This window comes from Henckelia pumila, unplaced genomic scaffold, assembly GCF_033568475.1.
Source record: "Henckelia pumila isolate YLH828 unplaced genomic scaffold, ASM3356847v2 CTG_525:::fragment_3, whole genome shotgun sequence".
NCBI classification, from domain to species: domain Eukaryota; kingdom Viridiplantae; phylum Streptophyta; class Magnoliopsida; order Lamiales; family Gesneriaceae; genus Henckelia; species Henckelia pumila.
The window spans coordinates 2,670,484-2,692,398 of record NW_027331857.1 but is presented as its reverse complement, the minus strand read 5'-3'; the positions used below and the strand labels follow the sequence as shown (position 1 = coordinate 2,692,398).

At 36.9% G+C, this 21,915-nt stretch overlaps 5 protein-coding genes across 12 annotated transcripts; 3 read left to right on the top strand and 2 right to left on the bottom strand.

Moving 5' to 3' along the window:
• Nucleotides 1-735: 735 nt before the first annotated feature.
• LOC140873200 (uncharacterized) lies at nucleotides 736-5,699 on the bottom strand. 6 transcript variants are annotated; one of them, XM_073276226.1, is made up of 5 exons: nucleotides 5,451-5,699; nucleotides 4,358-4,415; nucleotides 2,324-3,884; nucleotides 1,169-2,245; nucleotides 736-1,066 (listed from the first exon to the last, which is right to left on the bottom strand). In XM_073276226.1, exons 3-4 carry the CDS (start codon nucleotides 3,738-3,740, stop codon nucleotides 1,407-1,409), a joined length of 2,256 nt encoding a protein of 751 aa, XP_073132327.1. In that variant the 5' UTR covers nucleotides 3,741-3,884; nucleotides 4,358-4,415; nucleotides 5,451-5,699; the 3' UTR covers nucleotides 736-1,066; nucleotides 1,169-1,406. The 6 variants fall into 6 exon arrangements, with proteins under 6 accessions (XP_073132327.1, XP_073132323.1, XP_073132325.1 ...); XM_073276224.1 differs by having other exon boundaries at nucleotides 737-1,066; nucleotides 1,169-1,280; nucleotides 1,371-3,884; XM_073276221.1 differs by having other exon boundaries at nucleotides 738-1,066; nucleotides 1,169-3,884.
• Nucleotides 5,700-6,943: 1,244 nt separating this feature from the next.
• LOC140873145 (U-box domain-containing protein 34-like) lies at nucleotides 6,944-12,089 on the top strand. Of its 3 annotated transcripts, none has more exons than XM_073276132.1 (9): nucleotides 6,944-7,165; nucleotides 7,989-8,110; nucleotides 8,195-8,310; nucleotides 8,650-8,771; nucleotides 8,840-9,081; nucleotides 9,256-9,360; nucleotides 9,609-10,037; nucleotides 10,780-11,529; nucleotides 11,721-12,089. In XM_073276132.1, the coding sequence occupies exons 1-9, from the start codon at nucleotides 6,988-6,990 to the stop codon at nucleotides 11,895-11,897; spliced, it is 2,241 nt and encodes a 746-aa protein (XP_073132233.1). In that variant the 5' UTR covers nucleotides 6,944-6,987; the 3' UTR covers nucleotides 11,898-12,089. The 3 variants fall into 3 exon arrangements, with proteins under 3 accessions (XP_073132233.1, XP_073132232.1, XP_073132234.1); XM_073276131.1 differs by having other exon boundaries at nucleotides 9,235-9,360; XM_073276133.1 differs by having other exon boundaries at nucleotides 7,027-7,165; nucleotides 7,992-8,110; nucleotides 9,235-9,360.
• An 84-nt stretch (nucleotides 12,090-12,173) lies between these two features.
• LOC140873146 (uncharacterized) lies at nucleotides 12,174-13,808 on the bottom strand. The gene is made up of 5 exons (XM_073276134.1): nucleotides 13,600-13,808; nucleotides 12,954-13,119; nucleotides 12,686-12,769; nucleotides 12,391-12,594; nucleotides 12,174-12,310 (listed from the first exon to the last, which is right to left on the bottom strand). The coding sequence occupies exons 1-5, from the start codon at nucleotides 13,642-13,644 to the stop codon at nucleotides 12,219-12,221; spliced, it is 591 nt and encodes a 196-aa protein (XP_073132235.1). The 5' UTR covers nucleotides 13,645-13,808; the 3' UTR covers nucleotides 12,174-12,218.
• A 2,699-nt stretch (nucleotides 13,809-16,507) lies between these two features.
• LOC140873139 (protein phosphatase 2C 50-like) lies at nucleotides 16,508-19,713 on the top strand. The gene is made up of 4 exons (XM_073276120.1): nucleotides 16,508-18,041; nucleotides 18,127-18,477; nucleotides 18,565-18,670; nucleotides 19,207-19,713. The coding sequence occupies exons 1-4, from the start codon at nucleotides 17,187-17,189 to the stop codon at nucleotides 19,545-19,547; spliced, it is 1,653 nt and encodes a 550-aa protein (XP_073132221.1). The 5' UTR covers nucleotides 16,508-17,186; the 3' UTR covers nucleotides 19,548-19,713.
• Nucleotides 19,714-20,448: 735 nt separating this feature from the next.
• Nucleotides 20,449-21,869, top strand: LOC140873254 (diacylglycerol O-acyltransferase 3). The gene is made up of 2 exons (XM_073276319.1): nucleotides 20,449-21,002; nucleotides 21,123-21,869. The coding sequence occupies exons 1-2, from the start codon at nucleotides 20,643-20,645 to the stop codon at nucleotides 21,777-21,779; spliced, it is 1,017 nt and encodes a 338-aa protein (XP_073132420.1). The 5' UTR covers nucleotides 20,449-20,642; the 3' UTR covers nucleotides 21,780-21,869.
• The last annotated feature ends 46 nt before the right edge of the window (nucleotides 21,870-21,915 follow it).

Sequence of the window (21,915 nt, the reverse complement as noted above, 5' to 3'; positions counted from 1 at the left end):
ATTTTAAAAAATGCATATATGTGCTATATCGGAACTACACATCAATTAATAAAAATCAACTTTTATAATAATACTTATACTTTTATTGAATGGTAGAAGAGGTGGTTTGTTTCATTTATTCGAAATGGTTGGTCGTAAATTGAAACAAGTGAATGATAATACAGCTGAAGTGATGAGAGAGTGAGATATTGACATGATAAAATATATGATGTTTGTTATAATGTTAAACAATAGATTAATTTTTTCATTGTATTTATATTCTAATTACCAAAAAATCCCTAAGCTTTGTCACTAATCAACCTTCTATATTTCTTTCCTCGACATTCACAGCCTTGCAAGATCTTGTGTCCCTCAATTGTCTATGTTGTTCGCGCCGATTTAATGGGCGGAGGGGGAAAGAGTTTTGGCTATCATAGATGAAAGATTAGGTTTTATGTTGTTCGTGCCGGTCAACAAAAAAAAAATTTGTATGATACTTTCACAAATATTAATTTTGTGAAATAAATCTCCAACCCAACTCTCTCAGTAATAGTCTCAAATACCAAAGCATAAAAATACATAAACAACAAAATTTAAATTAAAACAAAAAAAAAAGGTATTCAAAAGAAAGAAAACATTTTCCATATAAAAACAATAATATAAATATACGCAACTATTAAAAAAAAAGCAATAAGCAAAATAACCAAATGCAGCAATCCAGCGAATTTTGAAAACAGATTTTGTTTTCTTTTAAAAAAAAAAAAAAAAAACAGGGGCTAAAAGCTGCAAGTTCTATATAAAAAGGATCGTGAATGCGATTTTGCCTACATGGATCGAAATTAAAAAAACTACAGGAAAAACAACAATAATTCAAAATAAACAGTTATCCATATAAATAACAGAAAGAACACTCGTACCTACAAGACCAGTTCAACGATAAAACTGTCAAAGAGTGTCCTAAGCTAAAGCCATGCACAACTTGTAGAGAAACATGTTAATGGAGCAAGAATGTGTATAGTTTTGACACCTTGCTCGTGCCCTCTAAGCCTCCTCGTCGAGCCCAAAAAAAGATCCTTTCACACAAATTCTGCAAAATGCTTCAGGTTAGTTTTTGAAAACCAGCACATTGATCTTGGACAGTTCATCGTATAACCTATGCTCAGTCACAAGTATCCCAATAGAAAGTCACCTGATATTTGTGCTGCCCAAACACCACCAAAAAGCCCAAAAAACATCTGAAGCACTTGAAAGTAGAGGTTTAGGTCCCATAGCTAATAATTCAGAGCTGGTTGAAGATTGTCCTAGCAGTACACAAAAAAGTAAATATGTGCCATGTATGGGCTAGATCCATTATCTGACTTACATAAATTACTACAGTTTTTTTTTTTAACCTAATAAAATTCAATCATCCAGGAGATAGCCGAAGCTTAGAAATCTTCGTCGTCCAAGTCCACAAACTTTGGAGTACTTGTACCCTCAGGTACAGATATACCCTTTTTTAGCCGACTCTGCTGGCCATTACTTCCCATATTCGAAGTTCTGGGTTCCACGTCTGCTTTCCCCGGATAATGCAAATCATCGGGATTCATAGGTAGGGAAGCAGGATCGAGTTCGAAAGAACCTTCCATCACACCCTCTCTTTCATCGCCTTTCAATTTGTGACAGGGAATGCGATGAGAAAATTTATAAAGCTCATTTGGCCCTATCAAAAACGAGCCAGACTCGCTTCGGTTAGTTCTTTGAAAAAGGCTCACAAACCCTGTGATTTTGTCCAAGTAAACAACTTTTACACCAGCACCTGCAACAAAATTTGTGAGCACCTCCACAATTTCATATTTGAAATGGCGATTTTTTGTGTTGGAACTCCATCTCATATCCCTGTCACTAAAAAGAACCCATGTTTCCCCCTTTCTTGGATAAATGATAAAAGAACCTCTTTTCTGTCCTTTTTCAGTGAACATTTGATGTGAAAATGAAAGGCGCATTGAAGTGGTTTCAGTTGAGCCAAACTTGAAACAGCCACAAGAAATAGGTAACTGCTCCTCCGTACATTTCTTGCTAGCTTCATCTTCGGGGTCAGCTTCAAGCCACCTATATTTCAATTTAAATGGAGATGTAGAAATCTCCTTTACCTTGGCATAGAATCTGGGCATGCTGTCCACGTCATCGTAGCAAGCCCATGTTTGATTAACGCGGAAAGTTCCTTCATCTCGATCATTATCAAAATTATGAAATTGTGTATCGGGACAGTGATACACTCCCACGTCTGAATTATCACCAGGATATGAATCTTGGTCAGAATCACTTTCTATTTCAACAGTATCAACATCAATGTGTGACTTACCGACAGATTCTCTCCTCTGCCTGACTTCTTCTTCCTGATCAGTACCATTGTCCTGGAAGTTTCCATCAGGATGGACTGTTCCCATTTGTTCACCTTTTGACTTGGAGTAATCAGCACCGACAGGAAAACTATTTTGAATGCCATGTGTGGAACCTTCACCACCAGAAACCTCCTTTTGTTCCTTTTCGATAATTTTTGGCAATTTCCCTGCTTGTGAACCCTCTGCAGGGGAAGGAGAATCATCATCACTTTCATTGTATACCACATGCTGCCTTTTCCGAGCTGATCTCCGAGGGAAATGGACACCCTTGGATCCAGAATTCATCTCGGTTGTTGAGTCACTGAAATTTGCCCCACTGACGTATTCAACGTCAGATTCACTCTCGGTATCAGAACTTTCACTAGATTCCACTGCCTGCTTCCGGCTCCTCTTTCTGTCCCTCTTCCTGCCTTTGCTTTTTAGATTTCCTGATTCTCTAGCAACTGCCTTCCCGTTGGATGTCCCAACTGCCGGAGCATCTCCAGAACCACTTCCTGTTTGGATCCCTTGTTCAGGTTGAACTGTTCTCCTGCGAGCATTGCTCCGTGAGTCAGTATCTGCTGGCGAAAATCCTTTTTTAATTTGAATGCCCACTTTAAAGTTGCCGCCCTTTTCTTGAAAAGCAGAGGGTTGATTCAAGCTGGGTTTTGAAGGCATATGTTGGGTGCTATTAGGTCCCCACTTTGATCCCAAAGGAATACCTTGAGAACTTATTTCACACGCCATGAATTCCTTTGAACATCTCTGGCAGAGAATAGTTTTGTTCACATATTCTCTTGGGTACTTGTATCTAAAACTGCAAAAAGGACATGAAGTCCAGAAATTTTCCTGCAAGAAAGAGCTTGACCCTGCTGCTTGATGCAGATTTAGGCTGGTGAAACCATTAGAAACACTGTTCTGAGCTGTGTGTGTGTTGTTAAACTGAACATTTTTATTTATGTGCTGAGTGGGAGGATATACTGGAGCAGATCTACTTGAAACTCTCGTCTTACTGTCATACAAAGACTTCTTCGTGGGGTCTGAAAGCACCGCATTAGCTTCACAAATCAACTTAAAAGCGGCCTCAGCACCAGGGAATCGATTCTTATCAGGATGAAGAAAAAGAGCAAGTCGCCGATACTGTTTCTTGATAGTCGGCTCATCAGCCAACTTTTCGACTTGGAGAATTTCGTACCAGTCCTTTTCAGATCCCAAAACCCTTTTTAGAGATGAACAGTGAACATCACATACGGTTATCAGCTGAGAAATATTCTCAATCTCAGGGTAAATACTTTGCGCCTTCTTAGCAATTCTTCGAGCTGCATCGAAGTCATTTTTTTCCATCTTCTTCTCAGCCATCTCCATGGCCCGGATGGCCTCCTCTTTGTTGCATTCCATTGCTATGTAGTGGCAATATAAATATCAAGTGATCCAGACACCAAGCCAATTGATAGCAAAAGTTTGTATTACCCTCTCGCTAAAACGTGATACGTATGATCTTCACTTCAGACAGAGGCCACCAATCATTTCAATAATTGAACTCTGCAGCAACATTGCAGACAGATATTTGGTAAAAGCAAATTTCAAGTTGAAGAATCTGGCAGCTTACTGTTTTTCTTCCTAAAATGACAAAAACTCAAACATGTTCAAGCAACAGATATAGGTTAAATAAAAAGCATGCTGATGCTTATGCAAGAGGGAACAAATGATATATGTTCACAAGGTGTTAGGTGTGTCAAGCTGCTTTGTCAAATATAACTTGCGACGAAAAAGCGCATTCAAACTTGAAAGTTGAAGCTTTCTCCAGGACATTGTATATATACAAGCACAGATTCATCAATATCTAAGACTTCAGAGCAATTATAAAACCTAAAACAACAAACATATTAGAATACTATCAACATATATATAGGAGTTGAGCACACCAATGATTTTCGTCTTGCATTTTTATATTAACGACACATCTTAAATGCACTGGATAAATGACAAGCACAGAGTTTAAACAGAACAGAGACCTGTCCTCCCAGCTTATTGAAAGCCACAAGGCATACCTCAATGCGATGAGCCACAGACCTAGAGCACATGCAAGTTGAGAAATAAAATAAATTAGCATCCTTGCCATGATTAATTCTGGAGGATAAATAAGAGAGAAAAAAAATCTATCGTTGCCTTATAATCGAGCATTGGTGAAACATAGAAACAGATAAAGCAAAACATACAAGACAGCATTTTGGTCAGGCTCCTGTCAGTTGAGTATTTGATATAAATATAAAATATGAACCCTGAATCTCGGGAATGCACCGGCACTTGTTAGAAACCATTCTCAGATACACATGAATGGGTTCCCAAATAATGAGATGATGTGACGATGGCTATGACTTATAGCACATCTGTCCCTCCCACAACTCAAACAACAACAACAACAACAATAATAATAATAATAATAATAATAATAATAATAATAATAATAATAATAATAATAATAATAATAATAATAATAAGATGATGCAGCTAACAAGTAACACACTCAAATACAAGAGGTTGGTAGAAAATTTGTGAAAGAAATTTTGGAAAATGCTACAAAAGTCATACTGGAACGGTTTAAGCATACTGAGAATGCATAAAATTGACAAAAGAACAAACGCTTAGCTTATCGCGGATGGGAAGATAGTCATAAAAAATATATATATGGAATAAAAAATTCCGAATCACCACCCCCCATCCTGCATCAGTTAGTACCAGTACCAAATAAAACAAGATAACCAAATCTCCCTCCCCCATGAATCCTCGAAGAGTACCCTGCTTACAGATTCATACAGACACTCATCCAAAGAGAATGCATTATTGTTCAGCAATCAATAATGTACAATAAATATTAGTCCAGTAATCTACAGTGTCGGAGAAATAGCACTGAAGGAAGAAAAACAGAGCCAAAAACCAATGAACATATCGATCAGAAAAAAAACCCTAAAAGGAAACAACCCACAACTCAAACCGCAAAACCAACGAACAAAAGCAGCAAACCGTGAAATTAGAAACGTCACTCACACACAAAACGAAATGCAAACATATACAGAACAGATAAGTACATGCAGAAAACCCACGCACCTGGCGACGACTCGATGAAAGAGATGTCAGAACAAGAACACTTCAAATGAATCAGGAGAGAGGAATTTTTCAGGTGATTAAACAAAAATTTCTGCAAAAAGTAGAGGGAAGAAAAAGGAGGGAAACAGTGTTGTTTTTATGGGGGCGAGGAGTAAAGGACGAAGGGACCCCGAATTCTTCTGAATTTCATTTGCCCCAAATTTTTTTGTGCGTTTTTCCACAAGCAAGGAAGAAGCAGGGTTTTCGAGATCGTCGACCAAAAACAGTATGTATGTACATTACAATGTGGTAACAATCTCTTAATCTTCCAATTGAATTGGGCTTGGTCCCAAACTCAATGGTATTGGGCCAGCCCAATATAGGCCTCTGAGTTATCGGAATTTCGATTCCTGTTTTATAAATTACCTTTTTCATCGATAAAAATAAATTTATAGGTCCAAAAAATCTTAAATACATCATGACATACCCTAAATCATAATCCATACATCGTGCATCAAAGTCATTGCATCAACATGAGAATCTAAAGTAACAAATACAAGCAACCTAACCCCAAAACGAAGTATGTGTGAAAAAACGCCGGTCAAGTATATAATGTATGTATTTATATACATACATTAATCTATAGACTTCAACCCAATGTTTTTAACATCAAATCATCATGTTGAATAGCTTAAATCGGTTCAACTATTTTTTAAAGTTATATTAATTTGATTATCGAACTGATTATGAAAACATTGTTTCAACCTTGATTTTCAAGAAGACGAAGTCAAAGCTTGACATCATTCCTTTAAAAATCATTATAATACACAAAATAGTATATATTGCTCGACAATGTAAAGGTGTGAGCTCCAATAACGATGGACGAGTCGTGATACACACTCACGTACTGCTTGATAGTTATTTTAATTGTTGTCATTGAGAACGACATTCGAACTTTGTTTCATTTGTTTGAGCTAAAACTCTACTAAATAAACATGTGCTCTATAGACTCATCATTATAATCCACAAACGAAAAAAAACAAAACAGAACAGAACATATAACATATCCGTAACAAAAAATAATACGTCATGAGTCAATAATTTGACTATTGCACAAAACCATAAAATAAAAAGAGTGCTTGGGCAAAGGTAAGGCCTCCAAACAAAATATTGTCATGTTTCAATAGTTTACAAAAGATATAGGCATATAGCCACGACTTTCTATAAATGATGATGTTATCACATAATCTTTTGAACTAAAATATTAGAAGTTATAGCTTCCAAAAATACAAAATTGCTCGTAAATTTCATGATTTGTTTTGGTTAAGAATAATTGTTGTTATAATAAAAATCATTATAGTACGACAGAGGTGAAAGCAATTTAGAAAAATATCCATAAATTTTGACCAAATGAATTTCGTTGACGGGCGAAACACGTTCCAGATTGAATCCCAACCGTCCATTTCCAAGCAAACTAATTTACGGTCAACTCAAACTATTCGAGTCCACGAAAAACAACATTTCGTTGTATCAGAGACACAGAACAGAAGAAATCGAAATGGAGCTCGGAGACGGCGGCGGCTGTGCTCCGGTCACTGTTGCGGTGGCTGTGAAGAGAGCGGAAGGAAGAGGTAGCCAACGAGCGGTGCGGTGGGCGGTGCAGAATTTGATGACAGAGGCTGATTGCTTACTCCTGGTTCATGTTATGCCCACCATCACTTCGGTTCCTACTCCCTGTACTTCAACTTTCCAAAGACTGAAATCACACGTGCACGTAGTAGTGTGTGTCTTTTAGTATTTGTGTGATCGCACATCATCAATTTCTAACTGGAATTGCGTTATTCATTTTGCTATACTCGACACGCGACCCAAATTTTCTGCCACCGATCCTCTCACTAGATAAAAAAAAGGGGGACGAAAAATGAATTCTATTGGTGTTGGTTTGTGCTTCTTGAGCAATGCTTTAAATTTAGTGCGCAAGAGCCGATGATCTATCGCTTAATTCAATCAAATCAATATGATTTGGTCTGCCAGGTGCTCGGATTTAATTTATGTCTTTAAGAGATGAACTATTACAAATTTGGAATTTGAGAATGATTTTGGAATGCTTCTGTTTTTAATTTGCGACCTTTGTATTGGAACTGGTTATACTATTTACACAAGGTATTAGAAATTCACCAGAAGATTTGTAGAGTTGCATGGGATCTGCCGCGGAAAATTTGGGTTGATAACAAATAATCATTCAGGCTTGAGTTGAACTTATTGAAATCCCAAATTTGGAGTGTCATATAGTTTTGATGGAAATATGAATAGTTAGATTAACTTGAACCACATTAAAGTAAATTCAACTGAGCTTGAGTTGTTCTTCACTGCAGAATTAAAAGCAAAAAGAACGAATAAGATGATGACTTTCCTTTTTCTTTTTTTCCTCGGAGTAATTTCAGAAATGCTTGTCTTTATTATTATTACTCAATTAAGTTTCTAAATTGTCCATCAAATCACAACACGACTTAGAAATGCTACATTGTTACATTTTTCTTGCCGTTATTTGTTTTACAGCAGGAGGTTGCATTCCAATTACGGAGATGGATGCAAGTTTGGCAGAAATGTACATTAATGATGTGAAAGCGAAATGTGAAGAAAGTTTTCTGAAATTCAAGTTCCAATATCATAACCAGAAGGTAGAATTTTTCTAATCCTATTTGTCATTCAGCATCTGTGCAAGTTCATTAATTTTGGAATATGGATATGCCAAACCTTGTTAGATCAAAATCTTGTTATTGGAGGGAGACAATGCTGCATCTACGCTTCTTAGATATATAACTGATTCAAGAAGTACAAGTTTGGTGCTTGGTTCCTGCTCCTCCAATTATTTTGGGAGGTATAGTTCGCGCTCAGCAGTTGTGTTATTAGTACTTATTTTCGCTCATTTTCCTTCTCAACATGGAAGTCTTGTATTTTGTCAAACAATTAATTTATGTACTTGTTAGCGTATTTCAGTAGAGGAATTGTTGTTCTTGTGAATCTTCATCGATTTCATGTAGTGACTACCCCACGTAGTTTTATTCTTTCTAAAACATGGACATATTCTGATACAAAAACAACAATTTAATCATCCACTGCAATGTTTTCCTTGTGCATGACATTTTTATTGGCATGCAACAATTTATTAGTTCAGATCTGATGAAACTAATATTGAGTCATTGCTTAATTTTCTTAGGAAGACCATGGATTCTGAGGTGCCCTCAATTCTTTTCAAGGATGCCCCTGCCACCTGCCACATTTATGTGATCTCCACGAATATGCTCGCTAGAAATTCACTGAATCCAACATCAAGTACTGGTATGCCAAAACTATATGTAGTGGATGTGAACTATAGTTTGTTACCTTATCTATTTTATATTTTCCAGGGAGGAATCTTGATTCTTGTGCATTAAGAAAACAGGAATCCAGTCTATCTTCTTCTTCCACAGAGTCCAAATTCGGCACTTGCTTCTCTGATGTAAACTCATTTTCTCAAGAAAATACGCACAGATCTTCATCGTATTCAGGTTCTGTTGTGGAAATAGCTGACCGAATTGGAGAGGTCGGTATCTCAGATAGCCGGAGAAGTAGAGCATTCTCTTCCTTGTCATCTACACACTCAGAGCAGGTGAAAACGACTTGTTATTTTATATATAAATGTTTATTTTCGTTATTTTATATATAAATGTTTATTTTCATTCACAAAGTACACTCATATTATATGTCTTGTTTCTACAAAATGCCAAATCATTTTCTCAAAAGCACGTTTATCATTTAACAGGAGCTTACCTCTGGTTTGCAGTCCGACAACATTCAGGCTGAGATAGAGCGAATGCGCCTGGAATTGAAGGACACGGTTGCCCTGTATAATCGAGCTTGTGAAGACCTGATCTACGCAGAGAGCAAGGTGAGTACCTGAGTAATTTATGGCACCCAAATCACATTTTATCTTTCCCCGATTTTATCTGCTGTTGCTGACAGTATGGCATGTACCATTTCATCTCCTTTTTAGATCACTTTGAGCAGGATTTGGTTTATGCTTGTTGTATATAACACCAACTTTTTAATGCATTATGGCACAAGTACTAGAAGATATTTCAATAGAGCACCATCTGCTACTATCCATTTAACCATTAAAAAGTGATTATATTTCAGGTCCAAATGCTGTCTTCTGCATGCATGGAAGAAGCACAAAAAGTACATTCTGCGCGTCGAAGAGAAGAAAGGCTTAGGATAATGGCCGTCAAAGAGAAAGAGAAGTATCTGGAAGCTGAGAAGGAAGTTCAGATGGCAAAAGCATTGCTAGCAAAAGAGACCTATGAAAAGCAGGTGGCAGAAATGAAGGCTCATAAAGAGTCACTGGAGAAACAGGAGATCGTTGATGCACTGTTATCAAATGATCCAAGGTACAGAAGGTACACAAGGGAAGAAATACAGATGGCCACAGAGTTTTTCTCTGAGAAAAAAATGGTCGGAGAAGGAGGATATGGGAAAGTTTACAAATGCCGCATTGATCATATCTCAGTTGCTATTAAAGTTCTTCGCCTTGACGCATCCAACAGAAAGGAGGAATTTTTAAGAGAGGTTTGACCTTTGTTGGCTTTGTTTTTGTTCAATAAGCTATACAGAGCGACTATTTTGATTATTAGAATTTAACACTGTTCTTATAAACCACCAAACAGCCCCTAAAGACTGGCTTAACCCAAATTGAACTAAAATTGGTTAGTGAGAGAATTTGTTTGGCCTTGGCCTATAATCGGAAAAAGGGTTATGCAAAATATTTCCATTTCCGTCACCTCGGAATTTTGTAGCAGTACATAATATTTTTCACATCTGATTCTACTTGATTTGCATGCCTAGTAAATATACATCAACTAACATTACTGAGTTGATTCTGGACACAACTTTAGTTTTTAATAAGGAGAAAATTTCTTTGTATAGCTTCATCAATCTATTTGCTGTATCATCTTGTATTGTGCAATTGTTTGTTGATGGTTTATATCTGTTTTGAGTTTTTTGTCGTGAATTTATAAATGATGGCAAATGATAGTGCTTTTCATGTCAATTTTCCCTCTGGTGGTTCTGTTATCATGTTGAGCAATGATTTGTGTAGAAGTGAATATAATAAGATCCCAATTTATTATTTGGCATTGGACGAGTTTGCTTCCTCATCTCCAGAGATACTCCTCCTTCAGCATGTAATATATCGAATGTTTCCAAATTATCATAGGCAAAATTTTGCCAAATTATCATAGCCACAGCAAAATTTTACCACAAATGCATCTTTTAGTAACACCTACTATAAACATACTACATACTTATACAGGTTGAAGTTCTTAGCCAATTGCGCCATCCCCATATTGTCTTATTGCTTGGAGCTTGTCCAGAAAGTCGCGGTCTTGTTTATGAGTATATGGAGAACGGGAGTCTGGAAGACCATATCTTTCGGAGAAAAGGCAGACCTTTTCTTTCATTGTTTTCAAGATTCCGGATTGCCTTTGAGGTTGCTTGTGGGCTCGCATTTCTGCACTCATCAAAGCCGGAGCCTATAGTCCACCGGGACATAAAGCCTGCAAATATTTTGTTAGATAAATACTTCGTGAGCAAGATAGCAGATGTTGGCCTGGCAAAGATCATTTCTGCTGCAGTACCAGACAATATTACGGAATATCAGGACACAGTTGTTGCAGGTACCTTCTACTACATAGATCCAGAATATGCAAGAACTGGAACAGTTCGAGCGAAATCCGATCTGTATGCTTTTGGGGTTATAATCCTACAGTTATTGTCTGCTCGCCATCCGAATGGTATCATAACCAAGTTTGAAAGAGCTATGAGCGGCGGGACCTTATCCGATGTTCTTGACAAGTCAATCGCAGATTGGCCACTTGCTGAAGCACACGAACTAGCAGATATTGCATTGAGATGCTGTAATTTTAGATGCAGAGATCGGCCAGACCTTGAAACTGAAGTGTTGCCGATACTGAAAAGGCTTGTTGAATTTGCTGATCCAAGTGGCTCAGCAGCTAGAGACAACATTCATGCTCCTAAACACTATTACTGTCCAATCCTTCAGGTGCAAATATCACACTCCACCATTAGACGTATATGTTAGTGGGGCAGACAAAGAAAGCTAGTCGAGGAGTTACTTTTGCATACTAGGAAAATTTTAAAAAAAATCATATTGCCTTGCCAACCTTTGCGTCATTAAAATTTGATATCATTGTGTTCAAGATCTCAGTTCCTTACATAACATATACAATGCAGGAAATAATGGAGGATCCGTACATAGCAGCAGATGGTTTTACATACGAGCATGACGCAATAAAAGCGTGGCTCGACAGATACGATATATCCCCAGTGACAAAACAATTATTACAACACAAGATGCTCACCCCAAATCATGTTCTACTTTCTGCCATTCAAGAATGGAGAAGAGGGTGACATCACCAACTGCTTGAGACCGCCATTTATCGCTCTACGCCTCATAAAAAGTGCACTATTCTTGTATAGCAACTGTTTGGTTTTGTGAGCTCATGAAACATCGCAGAAACATATATTCTGTTTGTACTGCATACTACATTAGGTTGTAACATAACAGTTCAATTTGTTAAATGTATGTATACACTTGGTTTATGTCCATGCATTCCAATGTGTCAAGAGTCTATTGTATACAGGTACTTATAAATCATAAACTATTTTACACCACAGATTTACCTCGTTGTACACAAGGTTTCCTAAAAGTATTTCATTGTGAAAAATGCATCAGTCAACCTGCGTAAATTCGAGAGCATTGGCATCTGGATCCCGTGTGAAAATAGCTGGTCTACCTGAGCGACTGAGGGTGTAAGGGATTCCTGCATTAGTAAATACGGTGTAAGATTAACACGTGTTTATAAAGGAACATGGAAACCTGAGAAATCGTAGACAAACTTGCCTTCTCTATCAAGGATAGCTTTAAGTTTAGACACATCTCGAATGGCAATGCAAGAGTGACGGTCTCGACCCCCGTGTTCCGGCCGTCCCAATAATGGATCGGGGTTTGGAAGCTCCATCAAATGTATCATCTCAGAACCCACCCACAACCAAGCACCCCTGTAGGGCAGTTTGTCGTGTGGGCGTGCTTCATTTATTTCAAGACCTGCGTAGTTAAGCTAAAGTTGAAATCTTGGATATTTCCTCTCGAAAAAGGATAAAGAATTCATCATCTTCAACACATGTTGAGGCATTACCGAGAACGTTTTGGTAAAAATGAAGCGATCTTTCAAGGTTCTCACACAAGATTCCAACATGGTGAACACCAACAACTCCATAGTCTGCACATATGTAATCTCTGTCAAATATTAACCGTGAAACTAAAGGCTTATTTGTCTCCAAGTTTGATCATTCAGTCGCTTGAACATGGTTTAAGCATGAGAAATACAAGCTGTAATGTGGAAACTCCAAGAACAATTTGAATATTTATGAATGTGAAGGAAAAAAAATGGAAGAAAGCAATACCAATCTTGTCATTAACTGCCTCGACTGGAAGTACATCGGCTTCCAAAGATGTTTTATTCCTCATCAACAGAAGCTGCCCACGTCTCTGGCTGATCGGTCTCACAAACAAATATTCTCTTTTAGCCGGTGTTTTCGAAACAAGTGCTTTCCTATTTACAGCATCCACCTACAGAAGAAACAACTTTATCCATACATCCATTGAAACATGATAACAAGAAGGAGAAGCTGCAACAGATGGACTGGAAACAGCCATCCCATATTGTGCACCCCATTCATCTCAGAAATTAGTTATGCACACTTCATTTGTACAAATAACCAAATAAAATAGTAAATATTTAAAGTCCCCGGCAAAAGTTGTTCCCTCCTGAACCATATCACTTTCCCCGGTCCAAACACTCCACCAGTTGCTAATTTCTCAGGACATCTTTATTCCTCTCTGTACAAGGAGCTAGAGTATGTAATCTAAATCATAACCCGTGATCTAAAAAGCCATTTTTTTCAAAATCTTGAACTCATACAAAAATCCCATCATTAAAAAAACAGTAATTTATCCAAATACTGCATCTCAATACATAAATTTACGCGTACAAGAACACACATATGGAGGTAGAAATTGGATCACACGGAGAAGTGATTCTCGGGTCACCTTGTTTAGTGGCATATTGAGAGCAGGGCTGAGTAATGAAGCCATGAAATCGAGCTCAGAATGATGGATTAATAAACAAAATTCGATCTTTTCCGGGCTTTAACTTTGATTCGTGACTCGTGAGAAAAGGTTTGTTGAGAGCTACGGAGAGGTTGCCAAGTTCACGGCTGAGGATTCCCAGTGGAAGAGCACCACTCAATGTTCATGGAATTCTATGGGGTCAATTCCTAAATATGTTAGAATACGAGGATTATCATACAAATATCAATCTTTTATTTACGACCCGACACATAAATTGTGCACACTTGTCACTTGTGTATTTCGGTTTTTTTTATTTATTTATTTTAAAAAAAGAAGAAGATGAAGAAGAATGATATTTTGTAGGAAATAAATATATCAGGGAAAATATCAACTAGAATTTGTGAGGTGGGAAATATATAATCATGACTAGCATCCATCGTACACATATTACATGAGTGTATAATATTATTTTTATTATAATTTTTAAATTATATATAACTAAATTATAATTTATGACGTGTGCAAAGTATTATCAATAATCACCGCTGAGAGTAAACTTGATTGATTAAATTCTTTCAACGATAAGTATTCAACAAATAATAGTTTATGTACACACGCGATGACATGAACAAATATATTAAAGTATATCAGGATTTCTATCAACGAACCCGATGGAAAATATATACTCACTAGCATCCAACGCACACATATTACATAAGTATATAATATTATTTTTATTATAATTTTTAAATTATATATGACTAAATTAGAATTTGTAATGTGTGCAAAATGTGATCAATAATCATCGCTGAAAGTAAACTTGGCTAGCTAAACGCATCCAACGATAACTATTTAGCAAATAATAGCTTACATACACACACGACGACGCGAACATACATATTAAAATACATCAGGGTTTCTATCGACGAGCTCGATGGGAAATATATACTCACTAGCATCCAACGCACATATATTGCACACTTATTACACGAGTATAAATTATTATTTTTATTATATTTTTTAAATTATATATAACTAAATTAGAATGTGTGATGTGTACAAAATATGATCAATAATCACCGCTGAGAGTAAACTTGATTAGTTAAACTCCTCCAACGATAACTATTCTGCAAATAATAGCTTACACACACACGCGATGACACAAACATATATATCAAAGTACATCAGGATTTTTATCGACGAACACGATGAGAAATATACGATGAGAAATATATACTCACTAGCATCCAACACACACATATTACACGAGTATATAATATTATTTTTTTTATAAATTTTAAATTATATATAACTAAATTATAATTTGTGATGCGTGCAAAATGTGATCAATAATCAACCTGAGTAAACTTAGCTAGTTAAACTCCTCCAATGATAACTATTCAGCAAATAATAGCTTACGTACACATGCAATGACGGGAACATATATATTATAGTGCATCAGGGTGTGTATCACGAACCCGATGTTCCAAGCAGTCGTACTTGGAAATTTGAAATTAAAACTAAATAAAATGACTAAATTCAGTGTTTGGTTGGTTTTTCTATAATTGTTTGGAATGTTCACAAAAATATACTCCATTTATCTCGATTATATAATAGCTTACGTACACATGCAATGACGGGAACATATATATTATAGTGCATCAGGGTGTGTATCACGAACCCGATGTTCCAAGCAGTCGTACTTGAAAATTTGAAATTAAAACTAAATAAAATGACTAAATTCAGTGTTTGGTTGGTTTTTCTATAATTGTTTGGAATGTTCACAAAAATATACTCCATTTATTTCGATTATATAGTCTTATTTTTTTTATACAGATTAAGAAAAATTATTGAGAAAACAAAAATTGTACAAATTTTATATTTTATTATTATTTAATTTATTAAAAAAAATAACTGTAAAATTATCAAAATATAGTTAATATGAATAATATTAATAAAAAAATGTAAAAAAATATATACCTATATATTTGAACCAAACAAAAAAACGAAACATAACTGTATAATTAAAACGAATATAGTATCATATTAACATCATTTGTTTTAGTGACACATTTATTGAGTAGATTCTGCGATATTCACGCAACTGTACCATATAATATCTGTTTAGATATTATATTATTTATTTCTAAATAAAATATCACTATAATAAATATTTTATATGACAACATAAATTACATATCTCTACGTGGGTTGTTGATTAAAGACCATTCAATTATTTGTGATTATTAAAAAATTTAGACTGCTCCAAACTTTTCAAAATGCTATTGTACTTCAATTTTGTACACGACTAAAACCTTGTATTCGATATGATTCTCTCAAAATGCATTTTTTTTACAAAATGATGCGTAGATCATCTCATTCGAAAACAAACACCTGATTTAATGAGTTTATCAGTTTTTTTTGTTTATAAATAATATAATGATCTCGCAAATACCCCGAGGATATTTTTTCGGTGTATGACATAGAATGTGAATGTTCTATGTGTCCGTTGAAAAAAAAATCACATATTTTAGTATTTCAACATAAATTTTTTAAACAAAACATTTTTTGTATGCAAGAATATAATAAAGATGGTGTGAAAATAAATAAAATATAATATGAAGAGCATAAAATCAGTGAAGCTATTTTCGTGACACCTGGTTGTACAAATGTCAACAAGAGGGACCCACGTGGACAGAATTGAATGCCAAAGTTCTGTGGGATTCGACACGGAAAGCCCCTTCGTTTGACACATAATTGTTTTTGTTTCTTCAAAACTCTTAAAAAAATAGACGAAGAATCCATATTTTTTTGGTCTTAAATTAATTAATTAAATTAAATTAAATTAAATGTGTCATCTGATGCTCTGTTCTGGGACGGTAAGCGACCCACCTCTTTCTTCCTTGTACGACTGAGTATTTTTTTTAATCATTTTTCTTCTGTTTTTTTTTAATCTCACAGAAGGCTGATAAGTTTAATGTATTTTTTTTTCTCTGTGAAAAGGTGATAGGTGTCCCAAATCCCTAGTATTATTTCTCTATATTCTTGACGGGGGTGACGTGTGGGGATCAAAGACAGGATTTTTCAACACTTGGAGGCGAAGGGCTAGAAAAGTGGCATTCTTTAATCAAAGTTTTGAGTGGGGTTTTTCTCCTTTTCCCGATCTTTTTTTTTAAATTATTTAAAATTAAATCTGGTGATTTCAAGAATGGTTATTATTAAATATTCTCTTGAAGGGCACCTTCTCAGATTAATGGAGCCTTTCTTGTAGCTTGTAAGTTCTGTTTTTGGATACTTTTTACTGCTCTATTCCACGAGAAAGATGCTCGGCATTTTGTGTGGGAATTTCCGTGAATTTGTTTTGCCTGTTTCTTCTCCATTCGAATCGATTGCTTTTTTGAACTTTCGTTGGTTCATTGATTCTCTTGCTTTTGATAATCTTTTATTCTGATTTTCTTGGAACATTTGCGTGATTTTCCTTTTTTTTTTCTTTCTTTCTAAATTTAGAATCGAACCTTGTGTCTCGGTAGAAATCCTTGGTGGAGTAATTTGTTGAAATATAATTGATGGGTGAAATAACTCCTGTAATTTCTGTGTCCTTTAAGCTGGGAAGTCTGATTAATGAGGACTCTGTGCTAACGACTTGTGTTGATATTACTGGGATTGAGCTCATATCCAACGCAAAAAGCTTGTTGTTGGAAGTGGAACCATCGATGACTAAACTGCCCGTATCAATCGAACACATAACTTTTACTTCTAGTGTTCCACAAGATGGAGTTGTCACCGTGAATGTGTCGAATTTCGATGAAATGAGTATTTGCGAAGCCGATCTTCTGACAATGAGTGGGGAAGATGAGGGTCGTGTCGTGCTTAGTGATCCCAGTAATCAAGAACTGAGGACAAGTGGTCTTATACCATTCGACCATGACTCGATTTCAACCATTATAGATTGTGGGTTAGAATCGAATGAAACCAACATGCCTATTGATGAGTGCAAAGTGTTGGAGGTTGTTTCAAGCCCCATAGAACTCGATTTCTTGGATAAGGATTGCAATGGTTCTGGTAATATCAACTCGTCCGATTCAGGGGAATCGATGATGGAGTCAGTAGTAGTAAATGATCTTGTTTTGGTAGGAGAGAATGGTGAGGCGATGGTTGTGCTCGACTTGAGTACGAGAATTTCGGAATCCATTTTCGAGGTTTCCCAAGAAACAAAGATACATAAGCATAATTCTCCACCTCTTTGGGGATTGGTGTCAATTCAAGGAAGGAGGCCTGAGATGGAAGATTCTGCGGTAGCTTTACCCCGATGCTTGAGAATACCTTCCCAAATGTTTAGTGATAACCCTCACTTATGTTCATCAGATCAAGATTTTACTGCCCACCTATTCGGAGTTTACGACGGACATGGAGGGTCACAGGTAACTTTTGCCATTTTCGTGCCATTCCATTTCGCAACTTAGTATGTTTCCTTTTCAATTAACAGAGTCAATTTTGGGTGCATAGGTTGCTAATTATTGCAAAGAGCGTCTTCATATAGCCTTAACCGAGGAGATCGATAAATCTAAACAAAATTTTCATGACAATTATGTTGGGTATAGCTGGAAGGAGCAATGGATGAAGATTTTTCTTGATTGTTTTCAAAAATTGGATGATGAAGTTGGTGGTACTCCGGAATCCAACGGAGATATTACCATTAACACCCCAGTGGTTCCACCCATCGCGCCGGATTCAGTTGGATCAACGGCTGTGGTGGCAATAGTCTGTTCGACCCAAATCATTGTTGCGAATTGCGGTGATTCGAGGGCGGTCCTTTGTCGTGGGAAAGTAGCCGTGCCTTTATCTACAGACCATAAGGTAAGGCTCGAGTTTGTCAAAATCAAATGATATTGTGGATGATTTTACATGTTGTTGCAAGATTTAACCCTTCATTATTGTTTTCAGCCTCAAAGAGAAGATGAGTTCAAAAGGATAGACGCTTTGGGAGGCAAGGTTATTAATTGGAATGGATACCGTGTATCGGGTGTGCTCGCAGCGTCAAGATCCATTGGTATGTTCTTTTTATACATACGTAAAAGTGGCGCTGCTGTTTTTTTTTTTTTATAGTACAAATTGCATCGAATATCGAAATTACATCATATTGCAACACTAAAGAGTGAAATTTGCTCGCACAACCGACGAGACTTGAGCATGAACTCGAGACGTGCTTGTCTCGAGTTAAGAAAGTACCTAAATCTACCTAAATAAATTAGGAAATCTACCCGCAGTCAGCGGGAATCGAACCTGAGACCTCGTGGTCTTAGGGCCTCAGTCTTGACTACTGGGCCAAGACCTCATTGGCGTGGCGCTGCTGTTTTTAAGTAGTCGATAAGTGTCATAAATTGACAAACGAGAATGACATGAACTTTATGGTAGCATCTACCTTGTTGGAGTTTCGGCTACTTTTTTTTTAAAGGCTTCTCTAGTAATTATAATGCCATATGGTTTGGATTTTTCTCTATACTCGACCTCATGATAGTTGAGAAAAACATGTTCATATTCAGGTTAAACTCCGTTAACACTTTCCAACATTCCCCTTTCGTGCAGGCGACAGATATTTGAGTCCATACGTCATATCGGATCCAGATATAACGTTCCATCCTCGGGCGAAAGAGGACGAGTGTCTCATTCTAGCTAGCGACGGCCTTTGGGACGTAATGACAAACGAGGAGGCTTGTGATCTGGCTAGAAGGCGAATCCTGCTCTGGCACAAAAGAAACGGCGGTAGTACCCTTCCGAAAGAAATAGGTGAGGACACCGATCCAGCGGCACAAGATGCGGCCAACTACCTCTCGCAGGTTGCTTTCCAAAGGGGAAGCATAGACAACATCTCCGTGATAGTGGTGGATTTGAAAGCCCAGCGGAAGGTGAAAAAGAAGATGGTGTAAAACTTTTTCTAATACATGACTTTTGATACTTTGACAGCCTATGTAGGATGAAACTGTAGGCCAACTCTCGTTGAATTGATGATGTTAGATTTTAATCTCATTATCATTTTAGTTGCTGCATATTCCTTCCTTGTTTTAACATCTATCTTTCTTCTTTTAGATGAAACGACAGTGTGTTTTTTTAATTAAAAAATATATATCTATTATTATTTTTTATTTTTATTATTGCCTTTGTTATTGTTAAGGGTTTGTTCAACTTTTTACTACAAAAGAAGTTGAATTATTATATTTTTCAACCACGTCGTGTATAAATTATGATGCCGCCGGCTAGGCTAGAAAATTTGTTATGTTTTTGACTTCACCGACAAATACCAAACACATCTCGAATTTGAGAAACTATTTAATGCTTAGATATTTTTAAATTTTTATTAAAGAAAACTATACAGAAATTCAAACAAAAATGCAGATAAGAGAAAAGGAAATAGCAACACAATCACGCTTCTTGTAAAAATTTATATTATATAATATAATTTATTAATATATACGTCTCGATAATAAAATATGAAGAACATGTCTTACTATTCACGCACATATGAATAAGATTATTTATTTTATTAATTATCAAATTTAACTAGAAAAAGACAGAGAGGAGCCTGGAGGCCACGTGGATCAACATCCTGCCGTCAAACGAATCCAGCGGCGAGGATCCTCCCAAAACGCGTGCAGGACATAAAAAAGCGCGTGGAAACTTGTAACCGCTTGGAGCTCTGCACACACCATGCCATGTAGGATAACTTAACGGTGATCTGCCACGTGTACGATCAAGATGATTCCTTAACGCAAGATGACTCCCAATATTATAAAAATTCCGGACAATCCCTTCTCCTATCAATCGATAAAACAATCCGATAACACAAATTCAAATCAAGAAAAATTCACATAGATTTTGTGTTCCAAAGGGATTCTTCCTGGGGGCTAGCTGAGATTATTGCTGCTATATATAGTTTCAGCCTCACCCTTTCAGAGGAAGTTCCCGGGGGTGTTGATTACACAGCACGCAACGAAATTCACAGAGCAGGAGATCGAGCGATTTCAATGGAGGCTTCCGGCTTGATTTTCAGGCAACCCCCATGCTTTTCATCTTCGACTTCTTGTAGAGAATCGAAGTATCGTTGCAGAAGCGGGGTATCGCCTGGTTTTTATGATAACGGTTGCCTGCAATATTATTATAGCCGCGGCGGCAAATCTAGCTGCGAGGTTTCGTCCGTGGGGGTGATTAGATGTGAGAAGGCGGTGAAGGAGAACAAGGGCCCGATGAAGATGAAGAGAAAGAAGCAGATGAAGTTGCTCAAGGGCCTTTCCAGGGATTTATACGCCTTCTCTCAGATGGGTTTTGGATTGGATTCTAATCTTGATCAAGATTTGCTTCATCAGGTCAAAGGCTCCACCATCTCGGTATGGTTCATAATGTGTTTATTTTGACTTTCCACTCTTTTTTGAAAAATTCAGATTTCATGTTTTGTTCTATCTTTGATATGGTGGATTAACGATCATGTTAATGAATCCAATTTTCAGGAAGCGGCTGATCTTTTACTGGAACAACTTCAGAAGATCAAAACGGAGAAGCATCTGGAGAAGAAAAGGAAGCAAGAACAGAAGAAGCTGGCGAAATCCTGCGGGCAGATGAGAAACAACCTTAATCTCGTCGAGATGTCATCCAGTTCTTCAGAATCATCGAGTGACAGTGAATGTGGTGAGGTGATAGACTTGAAAGACCTCAAACTAGCCCAGCCAAAGCAAGAGGAAACCACTCTGCCACCAGTGCTTCAGATGGATACTCTTTCACCATCTCCAATGACTCCAAGCACGGATACACTTCCAACTGAGATAGCATCACATGTAAACTCGCTGAAAGTCACCTCAGAGGCCGAGTGTTCGAGTAAACTCGAGGTATGCATGGGTGGGAAGTGCAAGAAATCTGGGGCAGTAGCCATTCTTGATGAATTCAAGAAAGCTGTGGGGATTGAAGGCGCAGTTTCGGGGTGTAAATGCATGGGTAAATGCAGGGATGGTCCCAATGTAAGGGTTATGAGCGGAGAAGCTGGTGATTCGAGGAGTGTTCCAAGCAATAATCCCCTGTTCATTGGTGTGGGTTTGGAGGATGTAGATATGATCGTGTCCAATTTTCTTGGCGAGAATGGGGTTCAGCCTGGCTTTGCTGCTGCAACTTGATTCTTTACAGTCTTGGATTTGTTTTAATTCTAGTTTCTTGGACTACCTGTAAATATATATATATACATATACTGGGATTTGGATTTTGGAGGTTGAATTTTAGGTTTAATTCGATGATCTTCTCGATTTTTGTTCA

What these genes read in the sequence shown, in the direction of transcription:
- LOC140873254 (XM_073276319.1), top strand. Translation starts at nt 20,643, where the DNA reads ATGGAGGCTTCCGGCTTGATTTTCAGGCAACCCCCATGCTTTTCATCT. An exon ending in TCAAAGGCTCCACCATCTCG is followed by an intron (nt 21,003 to 21,122) that starts GTATGGTTCATA and finishes TCCAATTTTCAG; the next exon opens with GAAGCGGCTGATCTTTTACT.
- LOC140873139 (XM_073276120.1), top strand. Translation starts at nt 17,187, where the DNA reads ATGGGTGAAATAACTCCTGTAATTTCTGTGTCCTTTAAGCTGGGAAGT. An exon ending in ACGGACATGGAGGGTCACAG is followed by an intron (nt 18,042 to 18,126) that starts GTAACTTTTGCC and finishes TTGGGTGCATAG; the next exon opens with GTTGCTAATTATTGCAAAGA. An exon ending in CGCAGCGTCAAGATCCATTG is followed by an intron (nt 18,671 to 19,206) that starts GTATGTTCTTTT and finishes CCTTTCGTGCAG; the next exon opens with GCGACAGATATTTGAGTCCA.
- LOC140873200 (XM_073276222.1), bottom strand. Translation starts at nt 3,740, where the DNA reads ATGGAATGCAACAAAGAGGAGGCCATCCGGGCCATGGAGATGGCTGAG.
- LOC140873146 (XM_073276134.1), bottom strand. Translation starts at nt 13,644, where the DNA reads ATGGCTTCATTACTCAGCCCTGCTCTCAATATGCCACTAAACAAG. An exon ending in TCAATATGCCACTAAACAAG is followed by an intron (nt 13,120 to 13,599) that starts GTGACCCGAGAA and finishes TTTCTTCTGTAG; the next exon opens with GTGGATGCTGTAAATAGGAA. An exon ending in TTTTTACCAAAACGTTCTCG is followed by an intron (nt 12,595 to 12,685) that starts GTAATGCCTCAA and finishes TTAACTACGCAG; the next exon opens with GTCTTGAAATAAATGAAGCA.
- LOC140873145 (XM_073276131.1), top strand. Translation starts at nt 6,988, where the DNA reads ATGGAGCTCGGAGACGGCGGCGGCTGTGCTCCGGTCACTGTTGCGGTG. An exon ending in AGGAGGAATTTTTAAGAGAG is followed by an intron (nt 10,038 to 10,779) that starts GTTTGACCTTTG and finishes ATACTTATACAG; the next exon opens with GTTGAAGTTCTTAGCCAATT. An exon ending in ATTACTGTCCAATCCTTCAG is followed by an intron (nt 11,530 to 11,720) that starts GTGCAAATATCA and finishes TATACAATGCAG; the next exon opens with GAAATAATGGAGGATCCGTA.